At 43.1% G+C, this 22,994-nt stretch overlaps 1 protein-coding gene across 1 annotated transcript in view; it reads left to right on the top strand.

The window, feature by feature from the left end:
- LOC145414862 (DNA-directed RNA polymerase II subunit RPB1-like) overlaps positions 1-22,994 on the top strand; it is a 236,097-nt gene that overhangs the window by 196,259 nt on the left and 16,844 nt on the right. Inside the window, exons 9-12 of the mRNA XM_080284285.1 lie at positions 762-1,073; positions 1,218-1,481; positions 1,765-1,927; positions 2,317-2,474. Coding sequence (XP_080140411.1) covers positions 762-1,073; positions 1,218-1,481; positions 1,765-1,927; positions 2,317-2,474 — 897 coding nt within the window. The remainder of the gene's footprint in view (positions 1-761; positions 1,074-1,217; positions 1,482-1,764; positions 1,928-2,316; positions 2,475-22,994) is intronic.

Below are 22,994 nucleotides of genomic sequence, written 5' to 3'. Positions count from 1 at the left end.
TGGCTCCTCATCAGTGCCTTTCAGTCATTTAATGCTACCAAGGGAAGCAGGCTGGTGATCTGTCCTTATGTATACTGGGTGGTGTTAGCCCAACCTTTGGCCCATAGACCCAAAATGTGATAAAATGAGAACAGTTGTTAACTTTTTTTTTTTTTTTTTTTTTTCTCCCGGGGCTTAAGATAGTGAATTTAATTTTTATTTAGATTTTAACATTCCTCTTCATTAAACCACAAGGACTACTCTGGTTCATTCCTAACATCTCCCCAGGAATTATGATGATATACTTGTTATATCTTCTTTTACAGAAGAATAGGTGGGGGCACTCACCATTTACTCACTCGATGTAGGGCTGCTCTTGGGTGACTGTCTTTCCCTCTCTTCCTTCCTTTCTTTTCTGTCTTTCTTTCCTTCATTCTTTCCTCTTCCATCTGTTTACGGGTGACTCTGCACTGAGTGACAAGCCACATGGTATCTTGTACACAGGAAACCATTTACCATGCTGGGTGGTAACCAGGTAACCAACTTATGGTGCCTGGTGGTTTAATGGGTAATTGAGGTGCTCCAGTCAGATTGAGCCTGTGTAGGTTTATATTCAAAGGGTGGTTGGGGTTTATTGCTCACGTAAAGCCACTCAGGGATGAATGAGACTGGTCACTTTTATCTTAAATGTCAGGACAAACTTGCCTAGCCCCAGGCTTCCACGCTCCTCATGGGGCAACACAGGGTTAGATGATAAATGAAAAAATATATCTTTTTTTCAGGTTGTACTGCCATGCAATTTGGAGCGAATGATTTGGAATGTTCAGAAGATCTTCCACATCAACAAAAGGACCCCAACAGATCTCTCCCCAGTCAGAGTGGTTGAAGGTGTGAGAGAAATGTTGAATAAGTGTAACATCGTGGCTGGAGAAGACCGGATCAGCTTGCAGGCCAATGAAAATGCTACTTTTTGCTTCCAGTGTCTTGTTAGATCAACACTATGTACTAAGAAAGTAGCAGAAGAATACAAGCTTACAACAGAGTCATTCAACTGGCTTGTTGGTGAAATTGAGACAAGATTCCACCAGGCTATTGTAAGTTTTTGTGGTATTTGATATTCCCAGAGTAATGATATTTAAGTTCTCTTGCATTAATTAATGCTAATTGTTGGTGAATGTCAAATAAAATTTAGGGTTGGAGTGATGATGATGACTAATTACAGATCCTTTCTCCCCCAGGCTGCTCCTGGAGAAATGGTTGGAGCCTTAGCTGCTCAGTCACTTGGTGAGCCTGCCACTCAGATGACACTGAACACTTTCCATTTTGCTGGTGTGTCATCCAAGAATGTAACACTGGGTGTACCCAGGCTGAAGGAAATCATCAACATCAGCAAGAAGCCCAAGGCTCCATCTTTAACTGTGTTCTTGGTTGGGGCATCTGCCAGGGATGCTGAGAAAGCAAAGAATGTGTTGTGCCGCTTAGAACACACCACATTACGGAAGGTTAGATTTCAGTACTGTAATAGCCGGCTGTTGGAGTACAAATGCTGTCTGTTCCAAAATGATTATCCTTGCAGTACTGTCCATACAAGTCACCTGCAGTGTTACTGAATTTTAAATGGTTTGTCAAAATGTTACAATCTATCCTTTTTACAGAATAAAGCATGGTGAGATTTCTTCATAAATGCTGTACATACCTTTCCATTTGTAAATGTTTTCTCAGGGTAGCATCTAATGTGTTACTGTGGAGATGCTCAAAAGCTTTAAGCTGTTTCTTTCATTACAGGTGACATCCAACACAGCCATCTACTATGACCCAGACCCACAGAATACTTGCATCACAGAAGACCAAGAGTTTGTCAATGTATACTATGAGATGCCTGACTTTGATGTGTCAAGAATATCACCTTGGCTTCTCCGCATTGAGTTAGATCGCAAGAAAATGACGGGTTAGTGCAGAAGCAATGTTCGGATTAGAGGGCATGGCATAAACGCCTTGATACTTAGTTCATTTGTACATAGGGAAGGGTAACAAGGAAGAGTGCAAGAATCAAATAGGATCAGTCTGTCAGTATACCAGGGAAGTTGTAAGTAGTTGCTTCAGTACCCTCATAAAAACTTGCAGCATTCAACAGTGTTATATTCATACAGTACAAAAAATGCATAGCACCTTCCATGATTTTTTCTTATTCACCTTGCCATCCTCTTTTTCCTTATCCATAAATGCAATAGATATCTTACATATTCCCTTCATACTTTTTCATGTGCCTGCCGTGCTTGTAAATATTTGGCGTGTACATTTTTTAGCACTTGTTCATTAATGACAAATTATTCACAGATAAGAAACTGACAATGGAACAGATCTCCCAGAAGATCAACTCTGGATTTGGTGATGACCTGAACTGCATCTTCAATGATGATAATGCGGAGAAATTGGTGCTTCGAATCCGAATTATTGTTGGAGACGACAAGCTTTCTGATGACAATGAAGAACAGGTTTGTTCAAACATTCTTTGCTTATTTATAAGTATGAAGCAGACTATAAAAAATACTGAACTTCGAGTAATTTCTGTATGCACATTTAATTACCATGTATTTATAGATGACTGTTAAACTTATTCCTGCCACAGTTCATGCCTACAGTATATTGGATGTACAGTTTGCCACATTTGAACCTGGGACAGAATCATTGTGTACCAGAGATCATACAGTTGCAACACCTGACACCTTTAATATATTCAGATTTTTGTTGGTGTCAGTATCATGAGTGGATTTTTTTTTTTTTTTTTTTCTTTTTTTTTTTTTTTTTTTATATATATAAGCTGTATTAGCCAAGTAACTATGATTATCAAAAAGTGTAGTACAGGTTCAAATATGATGGGTGGGTGAGTTGGATGTGCACATCATGGGCAATGCCCAGTATAGTGTCTGGTTTGTCTAAGAGGATCCTGTGGCTATTTAGGTGTAAGGGAAGGATTTTTGTCTGTCTGGTGTTAGTATTGTGTCTAAGGATTACCATAGTGAGACAGTCACTCTGTTTTGTGGTAGCCATTCTTGTACAGTAGTTGATTGAAGTAATATATATTGTATATTACTGTATGTTTTTCATTGCAGCATTATAATTAGGATATTCAGTAATGGGAAGGTCATCTGCATTGGTGTATATTTCACTGTTAAAGGATGGTTCAAATTGTTGGAAGTCTTGCATGAAAAAACTAAAGACTATGTGTGTGTGTGTGTGTGTGTGTGTGTGTGTGTGTGTGTGAGATACTCCCACAGGCCCCTGCCCCTCTTTGTGTGTGTGTGTGTGGGTGAGTAGGTAGGTGTGGGTGTGTATGTGTATGTGTGAGAGAGAGAGAGATACAGTATATATATAGAGAGAGAGAGAGAGCCAGAGTTAGACATTGGTGTGCGTATGTGTTTGGTTCATTTTTGGACTAGAATGTGTTGGGAGGGGGGAAGGCTCCTGAAGGCCATGTTGATATCTACCTTTATTAATACCATTCTGGTATGGGGGGAGTTGTGAGACCATTGTGTGTGTGTGTGTGTGTGTGTTAGGATCAGTTGATGGATAATGTTGTAGTGGAATGTTTTGGTCTAAAGTAATGAATGGCAGTGAGGAGTGTGGTGGTATTCTGTTGAGGATTAAGTTTCTAATTAATTTGGTAGTGGGGAAAAGGAATATGGGATAGCATCGAAGTGGTTGGTTTAGAGATGCACTGTGTGTGGTTAGGATTATGTACAGTTTGCTTGTTTCTAGATTGCTGGTGGCCATTTAATTATATAATCACAAATAAATGAAAATATTGCCACATACAGCATTAGGATTCAGGTATATGAGGTGATAGTTTGAAATGTTATTGGTGTCACGGGGTTTTTAAAATATAACACGTTTTTTTTTTTATAAATGCTGAATGTTATTTAATTGATAATAATATTCAATAATATTGAAGAGCAGGGACAATGATTGTCTTGCTAAATCAAGCAACGATTCTCTAAGAACGAGAATTTATAAACTTTCTCGACAGTACACAGCAGAGACTAATCACTCAATTGCTGTTCATTAGTACTGTAGCCTCTGGAGAAAGTTACTTCACCCCTGACAATAAATAACGAATACTAACATCAGGTTCTTGCTGATGCTTAACTCCTAGGTGGCACAACGGATTTTAAGCTTAATACAACAAAACTGGCCTAAGTACCAGTTATGAATAGCAAACGTTTATGCAAGCTAGGAGCTATATGGAAAATAAGCTTAATCGGAGAAATGAAACAAGAGTTTACATTACATTAAGCTCAAGAAATAGAACTGTTAAATTTATTGATTACAAAAATAAATTTAACGTTACATTTCAAAATCAAATTAATGAGATCGCACTCACTCACTCACTCACGAGCTAAATTCTTATGCCTAGGAAAAGCACCTTAACTAAGCTCTTAAAACTAGGAAAATACAAAAAGAAATACTGGTCGATGAATGCTGTGTATCACCACTAAGGTGGGAGCACTGGATAACTGTGTCAAGTGGAGTCTGGGTACTAGTTGACCTCTCCTCTCACACTTCTGGAGCACAGGACCTCTCTCCGTCACAACAAACACTCGACTGAGTAAGTCGTGGGAAATAAAAAGGGTGCAGTAGGCCGCATTTTTTAACGGTCGAGTGAGCGAAACGCGCCCAAAACAAATCGCTCAGCGGAAGCGCTAATGTCTCACACAGAGACGATCACGCATGACAATGAAAAATTGATTTGACAAAGCTTCCGTCCGAATGAGCGGTTAACTGAACGATAAACAGTGAGTTTTCCACTAATAGTTCGTGGCTTCTCACAAAAGGGAAATGTCGCGAATTTGATTCGTGACATTACGACCCTACAAAATTAAATTTTTTCCTTATGGGAAAGAATTTGTGGATATATATGTATGTACACATCCTAACTCATTCACACAAGATTCACACTGTGGTGTGTGTGCTATCCTGCTACAGGAGAAAGTCGCAGTCGCCAGTGAGCGAAAAAACCTCGTATTTACGTTAATAGAAGCAAGCTTGAGGGAAAAACTCCGTGACAACGGTGAAAATCCTGTACTCAGGTCAAACTGAGCGAAAAGTCGCTACATTTACTATCTATCTATCTATCTATTGCCAGACGCCTCAATCCCGTTTGGGGTGGCCACAAACAAATCGCCTCCAAGTCGCCCTGTCCCCCGCCATTTCACTGCCCTGCTCCCAACTCACACCCCCCTCTCTCATATACCTCTCCACCCCATCCCTCCATCTCATCCTCGGCCTCCCCCTCCCTCTTCCCCCCTCCACCTCACTCACATACACTCTCTTCGTCAGTCTTTCACCCTCCATCCTCTCCACATGGCCAAACCACCTCAGTGTGTTCCTCATAACGCTTCCTATCACATCCACATCCACACCACAACGCTGCTATATATCCTCATTCGTCAGCCTGTCTCTCCACGTGACTCCACAGGCTCCTCTTAAATAACTCATTTCCACTGCTCTCACTCTTGACTTGTGTCCTTCCAACAATGTCCAAGCTTCACTTCCGTACGTTAGAGTTGGTATCACAATACTGTCATGTAGTAACTTTTTCACTTCCATGCTCACTTCCCTGTTTCTTATCACTGCTTTCACTGACAACTAATTGTTGTGTAGCGTGGTGTATGTAATACACGGTGTAGGTGTGACAGTTGTAGTGTAACTGTACCTACATGTAAAATGACACAGTAAATAATAATATGGCGACGACGAAGGCAGAGGAGAAGAGGCGGCAGCATGCGGCAGACGATCAGTTGGCCCGCACAGCAGAACTGCTACACCCATTGCTGTACCTGCAAAACCAATTAAGGTGGAGCATCAAAAGTGTCAATGAGACAAAATTCTTATTAAGTTACAATTACTCTCTCTGCCAAGCAATCAGTACATGCTGCGAAAAGTACGCTCTGGCTGAAAAATACAAGTGACAGCCTAAGCTTCGTACATTCGAGGTCGCCATTAATTATAGCACATGATTATGGTCGGCAAGTTGAGAATCCTTGTGCAAACTCGGGTCTTCCATAGCCTCGAACTGCACACGGGTCCTCAACCTGTGCCTTAACCTACAGTACTTATATTAATATCGGGAAGCTGAGAATCCTTGTGCAAACTCGGGTCTTCCATAGCCTCGAGTCACCTCTGCGGAGTTCTCTCTCGAGCTTCCCCCTTAACCTACAGTACTTATATTAATATCGGGGAACTGAGAATCCTTGTGCAAACTCGGGTCTTCCATAGCCTCAAGTCGCCTCTGCGGAGTTCTCACTTCCCCCTTAACCTACAGTACTTATATTAGTATCGGGGAGCTGAGAATCCTTGTGCAAACTCGGGTCTTCCATAGCCTCGAGTCGCCTCTGCGGAGTTCTCTCTCAAACTTCCCCCTTAACCTACGGTACATAATATGTATGTAGAGGCCCTGGACATACTGTGTCCTGTGGGGCCAATGGGCGAGACGTCAGGTCTGCACCCACTTCACCACTACCTTGTCTCTCAACTGACTCAGAGATTACAGGTGTGGTTACGAATGGCATGGGAAGGGCATGTCCCTGATTAGTGGTGTTACTTTGACACACACTGCAGGAACAGACAAAACTATCTATGTCTCGTCCCATCCCTGGCCAGAAAAAGTCAGCTCGGATACGGCCATGGGTCTTCCTTTTGCCCATGTGACCTCCTGAGGCTGAACAATGACCCCATTGTAACACTGCTAGGCGGTACTTGGCGGGAACGACAAACTGCAGTCGAACCTCGCCCTCGGGTGTTCGTGACTCACGGTAGAGCCGTCCTTGTTTGCGAAGGAATTTGGCTCGACCTCCCCGTGAATACTTAATCACTCGACCCTTTTGTTTGTTCCGCACGGTAGCAAGTGTCGGGTCAGAATGTTGTTCTTGTACAACAAGTTGACTACACATCAGATCTTGCGGCGATTCAGTGATCACTGGGGTGACACAGTCTGGAGCCTCAACCATGGCTCGTGTTACCGCAGCAGCCGAAGTCTGAGTAGCGTCATCATTGGAGCAACTATCCTTGACACCGGAAATATTGCCGATGACGAGTGCAAATAAAGGTTCTGGCATGACAACTGCGAGTGTCATACCAGTATAAAATGGAGATGCCACCTGGATACATGCCTCAGGGAACAATCTCACTGATCCATCAATAAGGTTTGCATGGATCTGTCGACCTGTATACTGCTCAGGCCAAACTAGACTCTGCTTGACAGAGCAACCTGAGGAACCATTATCTCTCAGGACCTTCACAGGAATGTCTCCCACAAACCCTGGCTGAACAAGGAAGGTGCTGTCACCTGTGGGAGGGCCTGTGGAGGAAGCAGCTAGCCACTCATGAGGCTGCTGAATTGATGCGACAAACATTGTGCCTTGTGAATTATATACTTCAGGCATCGTACTCACTGCCTGTGGAGATGGAACATTGGCCATCTGTGGAAGGGGGTTCACTGTCACTGTGGGACTAGTGAACTGTGGGGGAGTACCCATACTGGTAGGGACGTGACCACCGTGCTGCTGCTGAGGAATGAAGGCTGCGTTCGCTTCCTGCCTCTTTTGAGCTGGTGGTGAAAAAGTTTGTCCCAAAGGTCGGTTGCGTGGCTGATACTGCTGCTGGTTAGGGTACTTGTTATACCTCTTCCACTCAGGTTTCTGAGTGTTTTGCCCCTGGTCCTTCCACTGCGGTTTTGGACCTTGGCCATTATTCAGGGAATGGCCTTGTTGCTGGGGTTCAGTCTGAGACGGCTTCCCAGACTTGGCAGTATCTTTTCTGCTCCAGGTGTTTTGCTTACGAGTTTGATACCCGTATGCAGTAAAGAATGCGTCAGCCTTTTCTGCCATTTGGCTGGCATCTTTCACCTGGCAGATCTTAAGCTGTGCTATGAACTCAGCAGGCCACGACCTCTCTAGCTGTGTACGCAGCATAAGGTCAATTATCCCCTCACGCATGGAAGGAGTTTCATCTTTCTCCAGCCACTCATTTAAGTAAGCAGTGAGACGATCAGGGAACTGAACAGCTGTCTCCTTGTCTTGGAGACGAGCTCGCATGAACTGAACTTTGGCGTCATCTACTGTGAGACCATACGCCTTAATGAGTGCAGCTTTCATCATCTCATATGTGAGATTGTCTCCACGAATTCTGTGGAGAATATCGAGGGCAGGGCCCTCAAATAAACTAAGAAATTGGATCCGCTTAGCTGCCTCATCCAGTTGATACATGTCTGCCATGTCCTCAAAACGAGCTATGTACGGCTCAATTCGCTCGCTTTCCTTGTATGAAGGAAGCTTGATGCTTGGGATCACCAGGACATGTGTAGGAAGAGCGCTAGTGGAGCTTGGATTAACTGCACCGGATGTGTCTGAAGCCAAGGAATCTCGCTTGAGCTTCAGCACTTCAAGTTCATGTTTTTCGCGTGCTTCTCGCTCGGCACATTCATGTTCTCGTTCTCTCTCGCGTTGTTCACGCTCGTATTCGCGCTGTTCTCGCTCTTGTACTAGCTCGTGTTCGCGCTGTTCTCGCTCACGTTCATATTGTTCGTGCTCGTATTCGCGCTGTTTTCGCTCATGTTCATGTTGTTCGCGCTCATATTCGCGCTCCTTTTCACGTTCCTCACGCTGTTCTCGCTCTTATTCGTGCTGAATCTTACGCTCTTCACGGGCATCATTCTCGCACTGCTGCTCCTGATTGTGCCATGAGAGTATATTCTCTTTAATTTCGGTTGGGTCCGAAAGACCCATTTCTTTGGCTTCTTGTAAAAATACAGTGGTAGCCATGACGCTAATTTACTAAGCAAACCGAAACTGAGTACTGACTGCTTCGCAAACAAATGCTAATAACACAAATAAAGAGTACAGACACAAGCTAGTGGTGACCAGTCTTATCTAGTTAACTGGCAGAAATAAAGCAAAAATGCAAATGACTGGGAAGACTCAATAATTAACACAATGGGTACGGCGGCTACCCAGGAGCGAATAAAATCGTCTAGCGTTACCAAAAATAAAGTACTAAATAGAGTTAAGTACTCTATGGATTAATAAAGCAAAAATTCACTTGCTAAGTTAACGGTAAACACCAGTAAGCTTGTGCCTATAAACTTTAATTATAAATACCTAAATATGAACGAGTGAACACTATCTCGTGAATAGCTTTAGAGCTAGGAGCTAATATCCTGGAATGAGGTCGCCAATTGTCACGGGGTTTTTATATATATCACTGTTTTTTTTTTTATAAATGCTGAATATTATTTAATTGATAATAATATTCAATAATATTGAAGAGCAGGGACAATGATTGTCTTGCTAAAGCAAGCAACGATTCTCTAAGAACGAGAATTTATAAACTTTCTCGACAGTACACAGCAGAGACTAATCACTCAGTTGCTGTTCATTAGTACTGTAGCCTCTGGAGAAAGTTACTTCACCCCTGACAATAAAAAACGAATACTAACATCAGGTTCTTGCTGATGCTTAACTCCTAGGTGGCACAACGGATTTTAAGCTTAATACAACAAAACTGGCCTAAGTACCAGTTATGAATAGCAAACGTTTATGCAAGCTAGGAGCTATATGGAAAATAAGCTTAATCGGAGAAATGAAACAAGAGTTTACATTACATTAAGCTCAAGAAATAGAACTGTTAAATTTATTGATTACAAAAATAAATTTAACGTTACATTTCAAAATCAAATTAATGAGATCGCACTCACTCACTCACTCACGAGCTAAATTCTTATGCCTAGGAAAAGCACCTTAACTAAGCTCTTAAAACTAGGAAAATACAAAAAGAAATACTGGTCGATGAATGCTGTGTATCACCACTAAGGTGGGAGCACTGGATAACTGTGTCAAGTGGAGTCTGGGTACTAGTTGACCTCTCCTCTCACACTTCTGGAGCACAGGACCTCTCTCCGTCACAACAAACACTCGACTGAGTAAGTCGTGGGAAATAAAAAGGGTGCAGTAGGCCGCATTTTTTAACGGTCGAGTGAGCGAAATGCGCCCAAAACAAATCGCTCAGCGGAAGCGCTAATGTCTCACACAGAGACGATCACGCATGACAATGAAAAATTGATTTGACAAAGCTTCCGTCCGAATGAGCGGTTAACTGAACGATAAACAGTGAGTTTTCCACTAATAGTTCGTGGCTTCTCACAAAAGGGAAATGTCGCGAATTTGATTCGTGACAATTGGCCTTTCTGCATGTGAGTTTTTGAGAGAGTTGATGACTTTTGTGGTATAGTACAGTCTCCGTACAGCATGAGATAGGTTACGCAGAATCTTGTGCCAAGTCAGGCTCGTGTTAAAGTGTGACACATATAAATATGTAACTTGTAAAATAGGGAGTTAGGTTGTGGGGACCCCATATTTTTCCTTTAAAAATTATATGTTTATAAATATCAGCTATTCTCAATATGTTGCCTTGCATTCTGACTGGACACTTCAGTGAATCCTAACTTAATCTAACCAAGAAGTTTTCTCCCCAGGACTCACCATAATTTTTATCACCCAGGATTGCCACTAAGCTTAACCTTGGAAGCCAGTACCAATCAGGCAAAAGCTTCTAATCAATCCGTAAAATATAACTGCCCAGCATCACGCGTGGTTCGCTAAGAATACTTTCAACACATTTAGGCATTTAAAAAATGCACAAAGTGTAACTCTTTTTAATATTATCATTAGTCATTAACAGTGAAGGAAAAACTACAGTGAAATAATATCTGTGGGAAACATGAGTGCAGTATTATTTTGTTTCTTTTGTAAGGGCTCCAACATGCATGCATGTGTCGGCCTTGGTAACCTTATGGCGGCTTTCCATGCAGCTCGATCTCTGGCAGCTTCCCTATTCAGTTCCTTATCCCTAAGATCACACTCTGTGACCTTGTCCCAGGTCTTTTTTGATCTGCCTCCCATAACCCTCCTCTCATCATTAATACTTCTCACTTTCTGCACCCAGTTGTCATCCCCTATCCTCACCACGTGCCCAGACCATCTCTAACTCTCCTCATCACAACACGAATACTCTTCAGTCCCATCCTTCCTTCTAACTCTTATAAACCAAACCCTTCCCCAGGCCTTGCATTAACCCCTCTGGTATGCAATTCTCCAGCCTCAACTGCCCCCCAGGATGCAAAAACAGGCCTATTTTTCAACTTTCCCAAAGGTTAAAAGTTTTATGCCCAATTTATAGAGCTTGAATTTACTCACCTGAAAATGCAAATCCCACCCTCCTAGACCCAATAGTTACCGAGCTATGGTCCATCAAAGCTGATAAGAGTTACCCATCGCGGCCCAGGTGAAAAAGAAAATACGCTGCTCGTACCCTTTTTCTTCCCAAAAATACGTACAAAAATCACCAAGATCAATATTTTTTGGTGTGTATAGATGTTATAAATCATTGTAAAGTGCTTAGAAAAAAAAAATAAAACGATCACAAATGAAGTACAGTTAATGGTTCAAAAAACATGCCATAAAGCGTAAAAATTATACAAAATATTTGAGGCCGGGGGGGTTAAAGATACTCCGTGCAAGGGGGTGGGGGTGGGGGAGGGGAGTGGTAAGGCCAGGAGGGAGTGTACGGGTGCGGAGGGATTGGAGGAGACCACCACCAGACACAGTGGAAGGGCCCCAGTTAGTACAGGGACATGGAGGGAGGGTAGGGAGGAAATGCCCTTCCCCCAGATGACTGGGAGGGAGAAACATGAGGGGGATCCACATTGGAGGGGTGGAGGGTGTGGGAGGGGTGGTGGTGGTGGTGGTGGTGGTAAACATGGAGGGAGTTAGGGTAGTAACAACAAAGCAGGGTAAAGGGATGTGGTAAGTGGGAGGTGGGGGGGTACATCCCTCACCACCTGGGTACGATCCTGGATCCTCCCTCCTGTGTGTCCAACACTTAGTTCTGATTGGTCACAGCCAGGGTAGAGCAAGCTGCCGCCAGTTTTTTGTGGATGTTGCACGATCAGCGTGCCCCGTCCATTTAAAAATTGTGAAAAAACAATGATCGTCATGCTTAGTACTTTAGGGGATAAGGGACACACTGCCATTTCTGTGCATTTGAGTCAGCAGATATCCTCTTCCCTTACTACCTGGGGCTCACAGCCATATAGCATTATACTCCTAACACATGCCACATACAAAGATCCCATAGCATGGAGGGAGAGCCCTCATAATGTCAGGAGAGGCAACAGCTCCCTGAACTTCTTCCAACCACTCCCTACTCTAGCCTCACCTTCAGCACATAACATGTCCCACAAGTAAAAAAAAAAAGAACTAATGCAGACTCGAGAGACTCACCAGCAAGACCAGTCCTTTCACTCCTGACGATCTCCACATGTATTCCCTGACACACTGCACACATGAAATCAGCATTCTCTTACAGTCTACATCAACTACCACTACTTCTCGTGTGCACCCACTTATCACAAGCACTACACAAGATGGAATCACTTCCCACGCCCTTGTGACAAAGCGCACATGGCCACCCTTCCTTTTGTTAGACAGGACCACCACCAACTCTAGATACCATCTCTCCACTTCATAAGTCTTTCCTCTGCCTTCTCGCATTCTCTGCAATCAACACCAAATCATCAGCATACAACATCTCCCACAGAGTCCATTTTTTCTGAATTCACATTAGAGGGCTTCAAGCACCATGATAAACAACAAGAGGCTCAAGACTGACCCTTGATGCACACCAACATTCATGGAAAACTAGTCACTCAAATCTCCATTCACTCTCACCTGGGTGTGAGCACCCATGTACATAGCCATAACCACTCTAACCAGCTGCTCGTTGATCCCAAGCTTTCTCATTGCCCACTTCATCACTTCCCTAGAGGCTTTGTCAAAGACCTTCTCCAAATCAACAAAAACAAAGTACAGATCTCTTTTCTTTCTTATATATTTTTCCTAAAGCTGTTGAACAATGAATATGGCATCAGTGGTCCCTTTCCTTGGCATAAACCCAAACTCATCTTATCAGTAGTCACTCTTTTCTTTAACCCCTAAAGCGCGGGGTTGTTTTGGCTCGACTTGCCCTGTCCCGCGGGGTTAATTGCGCTCCGGCAGACTCTCTAAAAATATTTGCCAAAAATCAGTTATTAGTCCTAGAATATTAAAATTACATAAGCATATGGCACATACCTTCAGCTTTCTCCTGGGATGTTTGTTGAGCCTTCGTCAAGTACCTTAGGACTTGTGGAGACCTCTGAAGTTGGGTAACGAAGTCTCCACTTTACACTTCCGGACAACCCATAATATGATTACCACAGCCAGATATTATCACTAGAAACACTATTCTATGATTTTCAAGTAGTTTGGAATCCATACTCCCCAAAAAAAAACACTGTGAAAGCAATGAAAATAACGAGTGCGTATGACCTTCCCACTTGCGCTAGTTCACTGCTGGTATTCTGTCATTTATTATTCATAAAAACACTCACACTTTATATTCCTATTACTATATAACACTTACTGTATATGTATCTTCAGTCTTTATCCATAAGTTTCCTTCAGTAATAGTAGTTTATTTTCATTTTCGTTCAGTAAACTAGCGTAGAGAGCAAAGCTTTGACTGTCATTACTCCAAGTATTTGTACTCATATTCTTATATTAGTAATTATTTACATTTCTATTTTATTTACACTTCGTTATACACTGTCACTTCCAGTAAATAAGGGCTCCTTTCCCTTGGAGCCAGGATGAACTTGGGACACTGAAGCACTCGTAGTTTATCACCATTTCCTCCACTGGTTCATCACACGAATTACCAGAAAGATTGTAGTCATTGTCCATCATTATCATGGGTAAATTAGCCAGTTCATGCTCCACAGCAGAGTCACTTAGTCCTTTACCCCCTCCCACACGAGGTTTAGTAGGGGTAGAGGTCACAGGGCCCTCTAGAAGTGACGGAAATGGAGGGGCGCGAGCACTGCGTGCTTTCATCTCAAGAGACAACACTGAACTGAATAACGAGGCGGATATGGGGTCCCCAAGAGTTGACAACGTCAGCGAGGTGACAGCTGCTAATTTATATGCTGTGAAATGATTGGCAGGAAATTAGGTAGTTCCAGGTGTATGTAAATATCACTTAGGCTTCTCCCTTCCTTTCTTATATATATTTTTATTACGAGAATATATTATACGGCATATTTCAAGGGGAAATTACCGTGGGAAATTGCAAACGAGTGGACGTGAGATGTTGTCAAGTGATAATTAGCCAATTCCAGGTGTATAGCACTATCACTTACCTTATTTCTTTTTTGTATGTATTATTTTGTATAAGAATAGGGCATAGGGCTTATTTCAATGGATGAAATCAGTGGAAAATTCCGGAGAAGATTTGCTTAGCGCAGCGCTGCCGGGCAGGCGAGAGGAGAGGGTAATGGAGGGGAGGTAGGGAGGGGCGTCCAGAACGGGGATAAATAGCTAAAATGTAAACAGTGGATGGGAGTACAGATGACATTAGCAGTGCTGACTATTGCTGGACACTGGCAGTACTGATAGATGATACAAGCCACCACTTGAAAGTCCGGGAGTATTCAAAATAACACAGAATCGCAAAAGTGACTCCCCGCGGTATGATCCCTTTCTCCTGAGCGTCACGAAAGTGACGCCCCGCGGTTAAGGGGTTAATCATACCCTCTAGAGCTCTCTCCATTACCTTCATTATCTTGTCCAAAAGTTTTATGCCACATTAATTTCCTCTTATCAGGGGATCTCCCTTCCCCATGTACACAAATACAATCACACTCTTTGGCAAATCATCTGTGAAAACACACTCGTATATCATCATCATCATCATCATCCAATCCTACGTTTCCCCATGAGGGGTGTAGGAGCCTGGGGCTAGGCAAGTTGGTCCTGACACTTAAGATGAGAGTGACCAGCCTCACTCATCCCCGAGTGGCATTACTTGAGCAATAAACTCTAACCACCCCATGGATATAAACCTTCACTGGCTTAGTCCAATTGGAGCGCCGTAATTGCCCACTAAACCGCCAGGCGTCAAAATTTGGTTATATGGTTACCACCCAGTATAGTAAATGGCTTCCTGGTGTACAGGAAAGCATTTTGCTTGTCAGTCAGTGTAGAGTCACCCATATGCAGAAGGAAGAAGGAAGAATCAGCCCATCATCTGGGAAAGCCACTCACACTCATATATAATCATATTAATCAGATCAGTAACTAACCCCACTCCTATGTCTCCTGAGACCTTCAGCATTTCAACAGTCAACCCAGACACACCTGCTGCCTTCCCCACCTGTATCCTGCCTAGTGCCTTACTCACAGTAGCAGCATCAGTCAAAGGCCAAGAGCCAAGCACTGGATCTGCTGACTCCAAACCTTCCCTGTTCCAGTCAAACTTCTCATTCCACAACCAGTTATGATGCTTTCTCCAGGTGTCCATAATATCCTCACTGTTCACCACTACCTTTCCTTTATCATTCTTCACACACTGTTCACCTATGATATCCCTGTTTTCCCTCTTCATCTAATTTGGCACCTTAAATATCATGTTCTTCCTTTCTGCACTGTTTAAGTTATCTAGCAAAAGTATCTGAGACGAAGATTTTGGCCTGTATATGTCTTTTTTTAAGTCCTACACTTGGCAGCCAAGTACAGTACCCTCGCGTCCAGCACGGTAATATTGTTATGCATGGGTCACGTGTTGGACCAAAAACGTGTTGGACTAATAATAGAGCTTATGGGAAAAAATGAATTATGTCAGCAACCCTCGGGAAAAGTCACCCTAAATACCTACCATATACCTATACATATATTGGTACTATTGTAATTATAATAAATGGTACTGTGCTATGAATGATAACTAACCTTTTAGGATAGTGTTGGTGGGCTTGCTGGGAATGGAAGGTGGTATCCAAGGCTGTAGTTAGTCCTACTGGGTCCCCGGAGGATGGCTGCTGGCGTCACTAGTGGGTAATGGCTGTTGCTCCTCCTCAACCTCCCTCATAAATCCTTCGAAATCAAACCTCCCTCATAAATCCTTCGAAATCACACTCAGAATCACTATCTTCGTCCACAGCCATGGAAGGTCCTGCTTCTGCCTGTCCTAGCACTGTAATCCTCAGGAAAGTGCATGCTTCTCACACTGTTGCCAGAGCCCCGTCTCATGACTGTGGAAAGTGATCGCTGTCGCTGACTCGGTAAAGAATAAGGAGAAGCAACTTTGTTTATAAACTGGTACACACGCCGATGAGAAGGGTTTCAAAATGATTGATATTTATTCTAAAATATTAATATGTATTCAGTGTCAGGCTAAATGTTCAATGCTGTAGTATGATAAATTCTCTGTCGAGTCGCCTGGGTTTTGGTCACACTGTTTTGCCCGTCGTATCTCGGCAGGAATCCATCCAGATGAGTTCCAAATGCCCGTGGTATCGTCGGCAATTTTACCACGTTACCGTTCCGATTTACCATCGTATCCTTGGCAAACCTGGTATGAAGTGCCGTGTGATAGCCTTCGGCTGCAAGGATCTTGTCTTAGTTTTTTATTATGATCACGTTGGCTTCATTCATGTCGTAGGCCTTGGCAATGTCAACTTTCCTCTCCCCTTTCATCTTCCTCTCGATGCTTTCTAGCTTGGTGGCCTGAGGGAGGTGCTGACGCTTCTTGGGGTTCTCAGAAGGCTTCCTAGGCATCGTGAGCAGGGTAAAATGCAGTAACAAGGGCAGAAAATGCAGCAAGAAAAAAGCACCTTCCAATGCAATTATGCGACTGAGTTGCTTTGTGGTTGGAGAAATGTAAACAAAACATCACGTGACACAAGAAGCGTTTTTAATTGGGTGGCATCACGATCACGTCACGATAGCAGGCGGGGAAGGCTACTTGATCAGAAGTTTTTCATTGGCTATCATCATCATGGGAATGTCCAGTATGGCCGTGTTGGACCGGAGGTGATCGTGCTAGAGTGAACTCTGCGGATTTGGCCCACTTCTCGGAGCTCTGTGCGTGTTATGCTAACACACTCGTGTTGCAGTAATTAAATCGTATTAAATAATACTAATTAATTGCTCACCGTGCTGGACTCGAATCGTGCTGGACTAACGCGTGCTGGACGCGAGGGTACTGTACACCTCTCTCTCACTATTCGACAGGGATGTGTTCCATAAAAAGTGGTTGAATAATGAATTCGTCGATTAATGAACCGATTTTTCCCATAAGATTGTTAAGAAATAAGGGTTTACGTTCCTGACCACCTTTGTCATTCAAAAAATATTCATTAAAAATGGAAAAAATGCTGGTAAATATGAATGAAAGTTGCATAGGGATTTGAGCTGTTTTCTTATAGACCTACATTCTCAAGGAAAATTATTTAGTACTACATACATCACAGATGATTCAAATTTGATTTTCAATCAAGAAAATATTGGAGAACAAATGAAATATAACTACTTAATGATATCAAAGAAAGCCGTCTGAACAAATTTGATAGCTTGTTAATTGCTGATCCCACCGACTGGACATGACATCACCACACCAAGCAAACTCATATGTATTAAATTTCTATTTATCTATCTATTTATCTGTTGCCAGATACCTCAGTCCCGTTCGAAGTGGCCACAAACAAATCACCTCCAAGTCGCCCTGTCCCCCGCCATTTCACTGCCCTGCTCCCAACTCACACACGCCTCTCATATTTCTCTCCACCCCATCCCTCCATCTCATCCTCGGCCTCCCCCTCCCTCTTCCCCCCTCCACCTCACTCACATGCACTCTCTTCATCAGTCTTTCACCCTCCATCCTCTCCTCATGGCCAAACCACCTCAGTGTATTCCTCCTAACGCTTCCTATCACATCCACATCCTCACCACAACGCTCCTTTATATCCTCATTTGTCAGCCTGTCTCTCCATGTGACTCCACAGGCTCCTCTTAAATAACTCATTTCCACTGCTCTCACTCTTGACTTGTGTCCTTCCAGTAACATCCAAGCTTCACTTCCATACATTAGAGTTGGTATCACAATACCGCCATGTAGTAACTTTTTCACTTCCATGCTCACTTCCCTGCTTCTTATCACTGCTTTCAAGGAACCAGCAACCTTTCTTCCCTGCTGTACCCTTTCAAGCACTTCACCCTCCAAACTTCCATCCTTACTCATCACACTACCCAAGTACTTAAACATACTCACATTTTTCAGTTCCTCACCATCCAACCTTGCTGTACATTCACTGACTTCACCTCTCTCAAAGACCATCACTTTACTCTTCCCTACATTCACCTTTAGATTCAGTTTCTTACACACTCTCCCAAACTCATCCACCAAGCCTTGCAGCTCTCCTTCGTGTTCATTCAACAACACAGTATCATCTGCAAACAACAGTACAGGGAGTTTCCAAACACTACCCTCTCTCACCAGGGCCACTCCAACATACACTACCCTACCTTGTACCTCTTCTATTACCCCATCCATATACAGATTGAACAACCATGGAGACATGACACATCCCTGTTTCAACCCAACCTTCATAGAGAAAAATTCACTCAGTTCACCATCCACACACACTGCAGCCTTAGCACCATCATACGTACTCTTCACAGCATTCAACAACTTCCCATCTACTCCATATATTCTTAATACTTTCCACAATCCTTGTCTATCCACCCTGTCATATGCTTTCTCCAAATCCATGAAAGCCGCACACAACTTCTTTCCCTTCTCCAGAAACTTTTCCACTTAAGATCTAAGAATGAATATCTGATCTACACAACCTCTTCCCTTCCTAAAGCCTCCCTGTTCTTCTCCAACTAATTCCTCTGTTCATTCTCTAACTCTGTCAATAAGTATCCTACCATACACTTTTCCTATTATACTAAGAAGACAGATGCCCCTATGATTACCACACACTTCTTTTTCCCCTTTTCCTTTGTACAAGGGAATAATTATACCTGACTTCCAATCCTCCGGGACTCTACCTTCCTCCCAGACCAATCTGCACATTTTCCACATCCATTCTACTACTATCACTCCCCCATGCTTCAGCACTTCATCACACACTCCATCAATTTCTGGGGCTTTCCCCAATTTAACTTTCTTCATTGCTTCCACAACTTCTATCCTACTGATTTCTTCCTGTCTTCTCACCTCCCTCCTTTTCCCAGCCATTCCCCAGCCACTTATACTCGCATTACATCGATCCTCTATGTTCAACAATTCCTTAAAGTGTTCTCTCCATCTGCTCACTTTTTCTCCCTTCTCCACTAGTAATCTACCATTTTTATCTTTCACTCCCCTGCTAACTTCACTTCCACCCTGTCTTACTCTTTTCACATGTTTCCAGAACATTTTCTTACAGTCCCTCCACTTTTAGCAGTGGAAGTCTAACTGGAAATGCAGAAACCTAACTGGGTGGATTTTCCTGCAGGATATCCCAGTGATTATAATCTACCTAACCTAGTGCATGCTATGATGTGCATTACATAAAACTGGCACCGCAACAGTATCGTGCCTTAAGAGCATTCGTTAATCATTGGCGCAATCGTCATGCGACCATGCAGTGGCGAAACACTCACTTAGGTTGGTGAGCACATGACTGCACTTGACAGGGGTAATAGTAGGGGTCCTGGGTGGAGCCGTGGTGGTGCTGTACTATTCCACGAAGCCAAATAGAAATGCAGAGACAACCGATCAGCAGGGCAGAGTGCATGAAACTGGGCAGCTCAGCCAGTCTGTCTGGTGGCATGCGGTTTGAATTGTTGAAATGGTGGGGATAACCGTGCGAACAACAAAAGAGGTATAGATTTATAAATGGTATAGATTTATAAATGTCAAAACAGCGAATTGTCTAATAACGATCGGTCAGAAAACGAGGGCTTGGTGTATTCCTTTCTGTTACCACTCCTTTTCCATCCCTAGAAAAGCCATCTTTTCTCCTGAACTGCAGCTTCTACACCCTTTTTCCCACCACCATGTTACTCTATGCAGTAGCCTGAATAATAAACATGTTAACCAAGCATTATAAATTTTATAATGAACAGCTTGGAGAGTCACCATTAGGTAACCAAGGCCAACACATACAAGTATGTTGAGTCTTAATAAATAATAGGGCAACAACAATACACAATACAATAGAAAAATTTTAAGGCATCTTTCCTATCACAACTTTCTTTCCTATCGTCAGTACGGGTTCCGTCAGGGACGCTCCACTGGCGATCTTCTCACCTACCTTTCAGACTCCTGGTCATCCTCCTTTCAGGACTTTGGCGAAAGCTTTGCCATTGCACTTGACATCTCAAAGGCTTTCGATCGAGTCTTGCATAAATCTTTAATTTCCAAACTGCCCTCCTACGGTTTCTATCCTTCTATCTGTTCCTTCATCGCTAGCCTCCTTTCTGGTCGTTCTATGGCCGCTGTTGTAGACGGCCATCATTCTTCTCCTAGATCTATTAACAGTGGTGTTCCTCAGGGCTGTGTCCTGTCACCAACTCTCTTCCTTTTATTCATCAAGGATCTTCTAAGCTGTACATCTAACCCTATCCACTCATACGCTGATGACTCCACCCTTCACCTTTCCATTCGGTTCCCGCAATGCTCATCTCAGCAGTTACTTCAACAAACAAGGGATGTGGCTATGGCACACCTAATGTCTGACTTGGCTCGTATCTCTGACTGGGGTAAAATTAATATGGTTGTTTTTAATGCATCTAAGACTCAGTTCATACACCTATCAACCCGACAAAATCTTCCACAGGTATACCCACTAATGTTTAATAATATTCAGCTTAATCCTGCATCATCCTTGAACATGCTTGGGGTTTCATTTACTCGGGACTTATCTTGGAAAGATCATATTACATCTCTTGTAAAATCTGCTTCCAAGAGATTGGGTGTGCTAAGCCGACTCCGCTCTTTCTTTACCCCTGCACAATTGTTGACTCTATACAGGGGTTTTATCCGCCCCTGTGTGGAGTACAACTCTCATGTGTGGGGAGGCTCCCCACATACAGCTCTTCTCAATAGGATGGAGTCAAAGGCTTTTCGTCTCATTAACTCTCCTCCTCTTACTGACTCCCTTCAACCTCTGTCTCTTCGCTGCACTGTTGCATCTTTATCTCTTTTCTATCGCTACTTTAATGGTCACTGCTCCTCTGAACTGTCTGCTTGCATTCCTCCACCTCTACGACGGGTGCTTAGCACCCGTCTGGCAGCAAACTCTCATCCCTTTTCTGTCCAACTCTCTAATGCAAGAGTTAACCATTACTCCCAGTCTTTCATTTATGCAACAGGTCAGCTCTGGAACTGTCTCCCTCTGTCTGTATTTCCTGCTGCCTATGATCTCCAGTCTTTCAAACGCAGTGTGTCCAGGCATCTCAAAATGATCGGATCTTGAATTTGGCTCTCTATTGTATTTTGTTTTTCTCTTGAAGGGAACTGTTACTGCAGGCTCATGGCCTTTGGCTCCTTCTTCCTCGCAAAAAAAGAAAAAAAAAAAGTAAAAAAAAAAAAATCACACTCATTGCATTAAATGTGAAAACTCCAGAGTTTTATTGCCCCTTCATCATTAACCTCTTTAGTTTTTATTACTTTCCAATGAGGACCTTGTCCAGATTGTACACACACCAGACTCATTTTTTCTGATTATCCAAATGCTAGTTCCTCATTCACATTAAGTTCCCACACCACACCTTACTTCCTCCAATATTTTTACATTTTCTTCAGAAATAAAAAATGCAATTTGTGTTTTATCAGCACTTTCACTGTGAGGAGAAGCACTTTCAGGGTGCTTAGGCATTGTAACTGGGACAATTTGGACCTGTATGGTTAGAGTTTTGAGATGAAATGAGTGTGTGTGTGGGGGGGGGGGGGGAGCTTCTAGACACACTGACAGCCAGCACAATGATGAGGCTGAGGCAGGCAGGTATAGGACATGGGTCAAAATGGGTGGGCTTGGGTTACAGAACCCTAGCAGCGACTGACATAAGTACAACGCACAGGTTGTAAACAAACACAGCCATATGAAAATCTGATAATTAATGCACCCACTTTGTTTCTCACAGCCAATTAAATATTATTGTGTTAATAGGAAGGGGGGGGCACTCACCACCCACTTACTAGATGTAGTGCTGCATTGGGCATCTGCCCATTCCTCTCCTCCTTCCTTCCTTTTCTGTCTTTCCCTTATTCTTTCCTCTTCCTTCTGCCTATGGGTGACTTTACACTCCCACTTCTGTCTTTCATTCCTTCACTCTTTCCTCTTCCTTCTGCGTATGGGAGACTCTGTGCTGAGTGTGAATCCAAATGGTTTCTTGTACACCAAGAAACCATTTACTACACTGGATGGTAACCATATAACCAAATTAGGGCACCTAGTGGTTTAGTGGGCAAATAAAGCTCTCCAGTCGAATTGAGCCTGTGTAGGTTTATCTTCAAGGGGGGGTTAGGGTTTTTTGTTCTCCTAATGCCACGCAGGGATAAGTGAGGCTGGTCACTCTCATCTTAAATGTCAGGACCAGCTTGCCTAGCCCCAGGCTTCTTCACTCGTCATGGGACATCATTGGATTGGGTGATGGATGGATGGATGGAATAATTAAAGGAGATGTAGTTTGCCCATGTTATTGTAAGATCATTACTCCCATCTTAAATCCCTACTCTGCTGTATGTGGTGAATTGCAAGTTTTCAGGGGTGCATGCGTGTATTGTATCTGGTGAATTTTCTTGGTAATTTTCCTGTTTACTGATGTGGTAGTTTTGTGACTTGTTTTGGCATGGTGTTCATTGAATGTTAGTGTTCTTTTGGGGATGAGATTCTGTTTTGGTTTGTTAAAAGGGTCTCATGTGTGGGAGAGGGGGGTGGTTTGTGTGAGATGAAGTGATCATCTTTACAATTCTAAAGAGTTGTGGACTGCTGGTTTTGTGAATCATGGTGTTGAGATTGTCTTACCAGTTGGAAGTTTGTTGTCTGTGTTGTTTTGGTGTTCTGTCCAAAGTACTTGGGGTCAAAGGCTTTAAGG

Source organism: Coenobita brevimanus, chromosome 101 (assembly GCF_032717465.1).
Source record: "Coenobita brevimanus isolate Jiangsu-jjx chromosome 101, ASM3271746v2, whole genome shotgun sequence".
NCBI lineage: Eukaryota > Metazoa > Arthropoda > Malacostraca > Decapoda > Coenobitidae > Coenobita > Coenobita brevimanus.
This window is presented reverse-complemented; position numbering and strand designations above follow the sequence as displayed.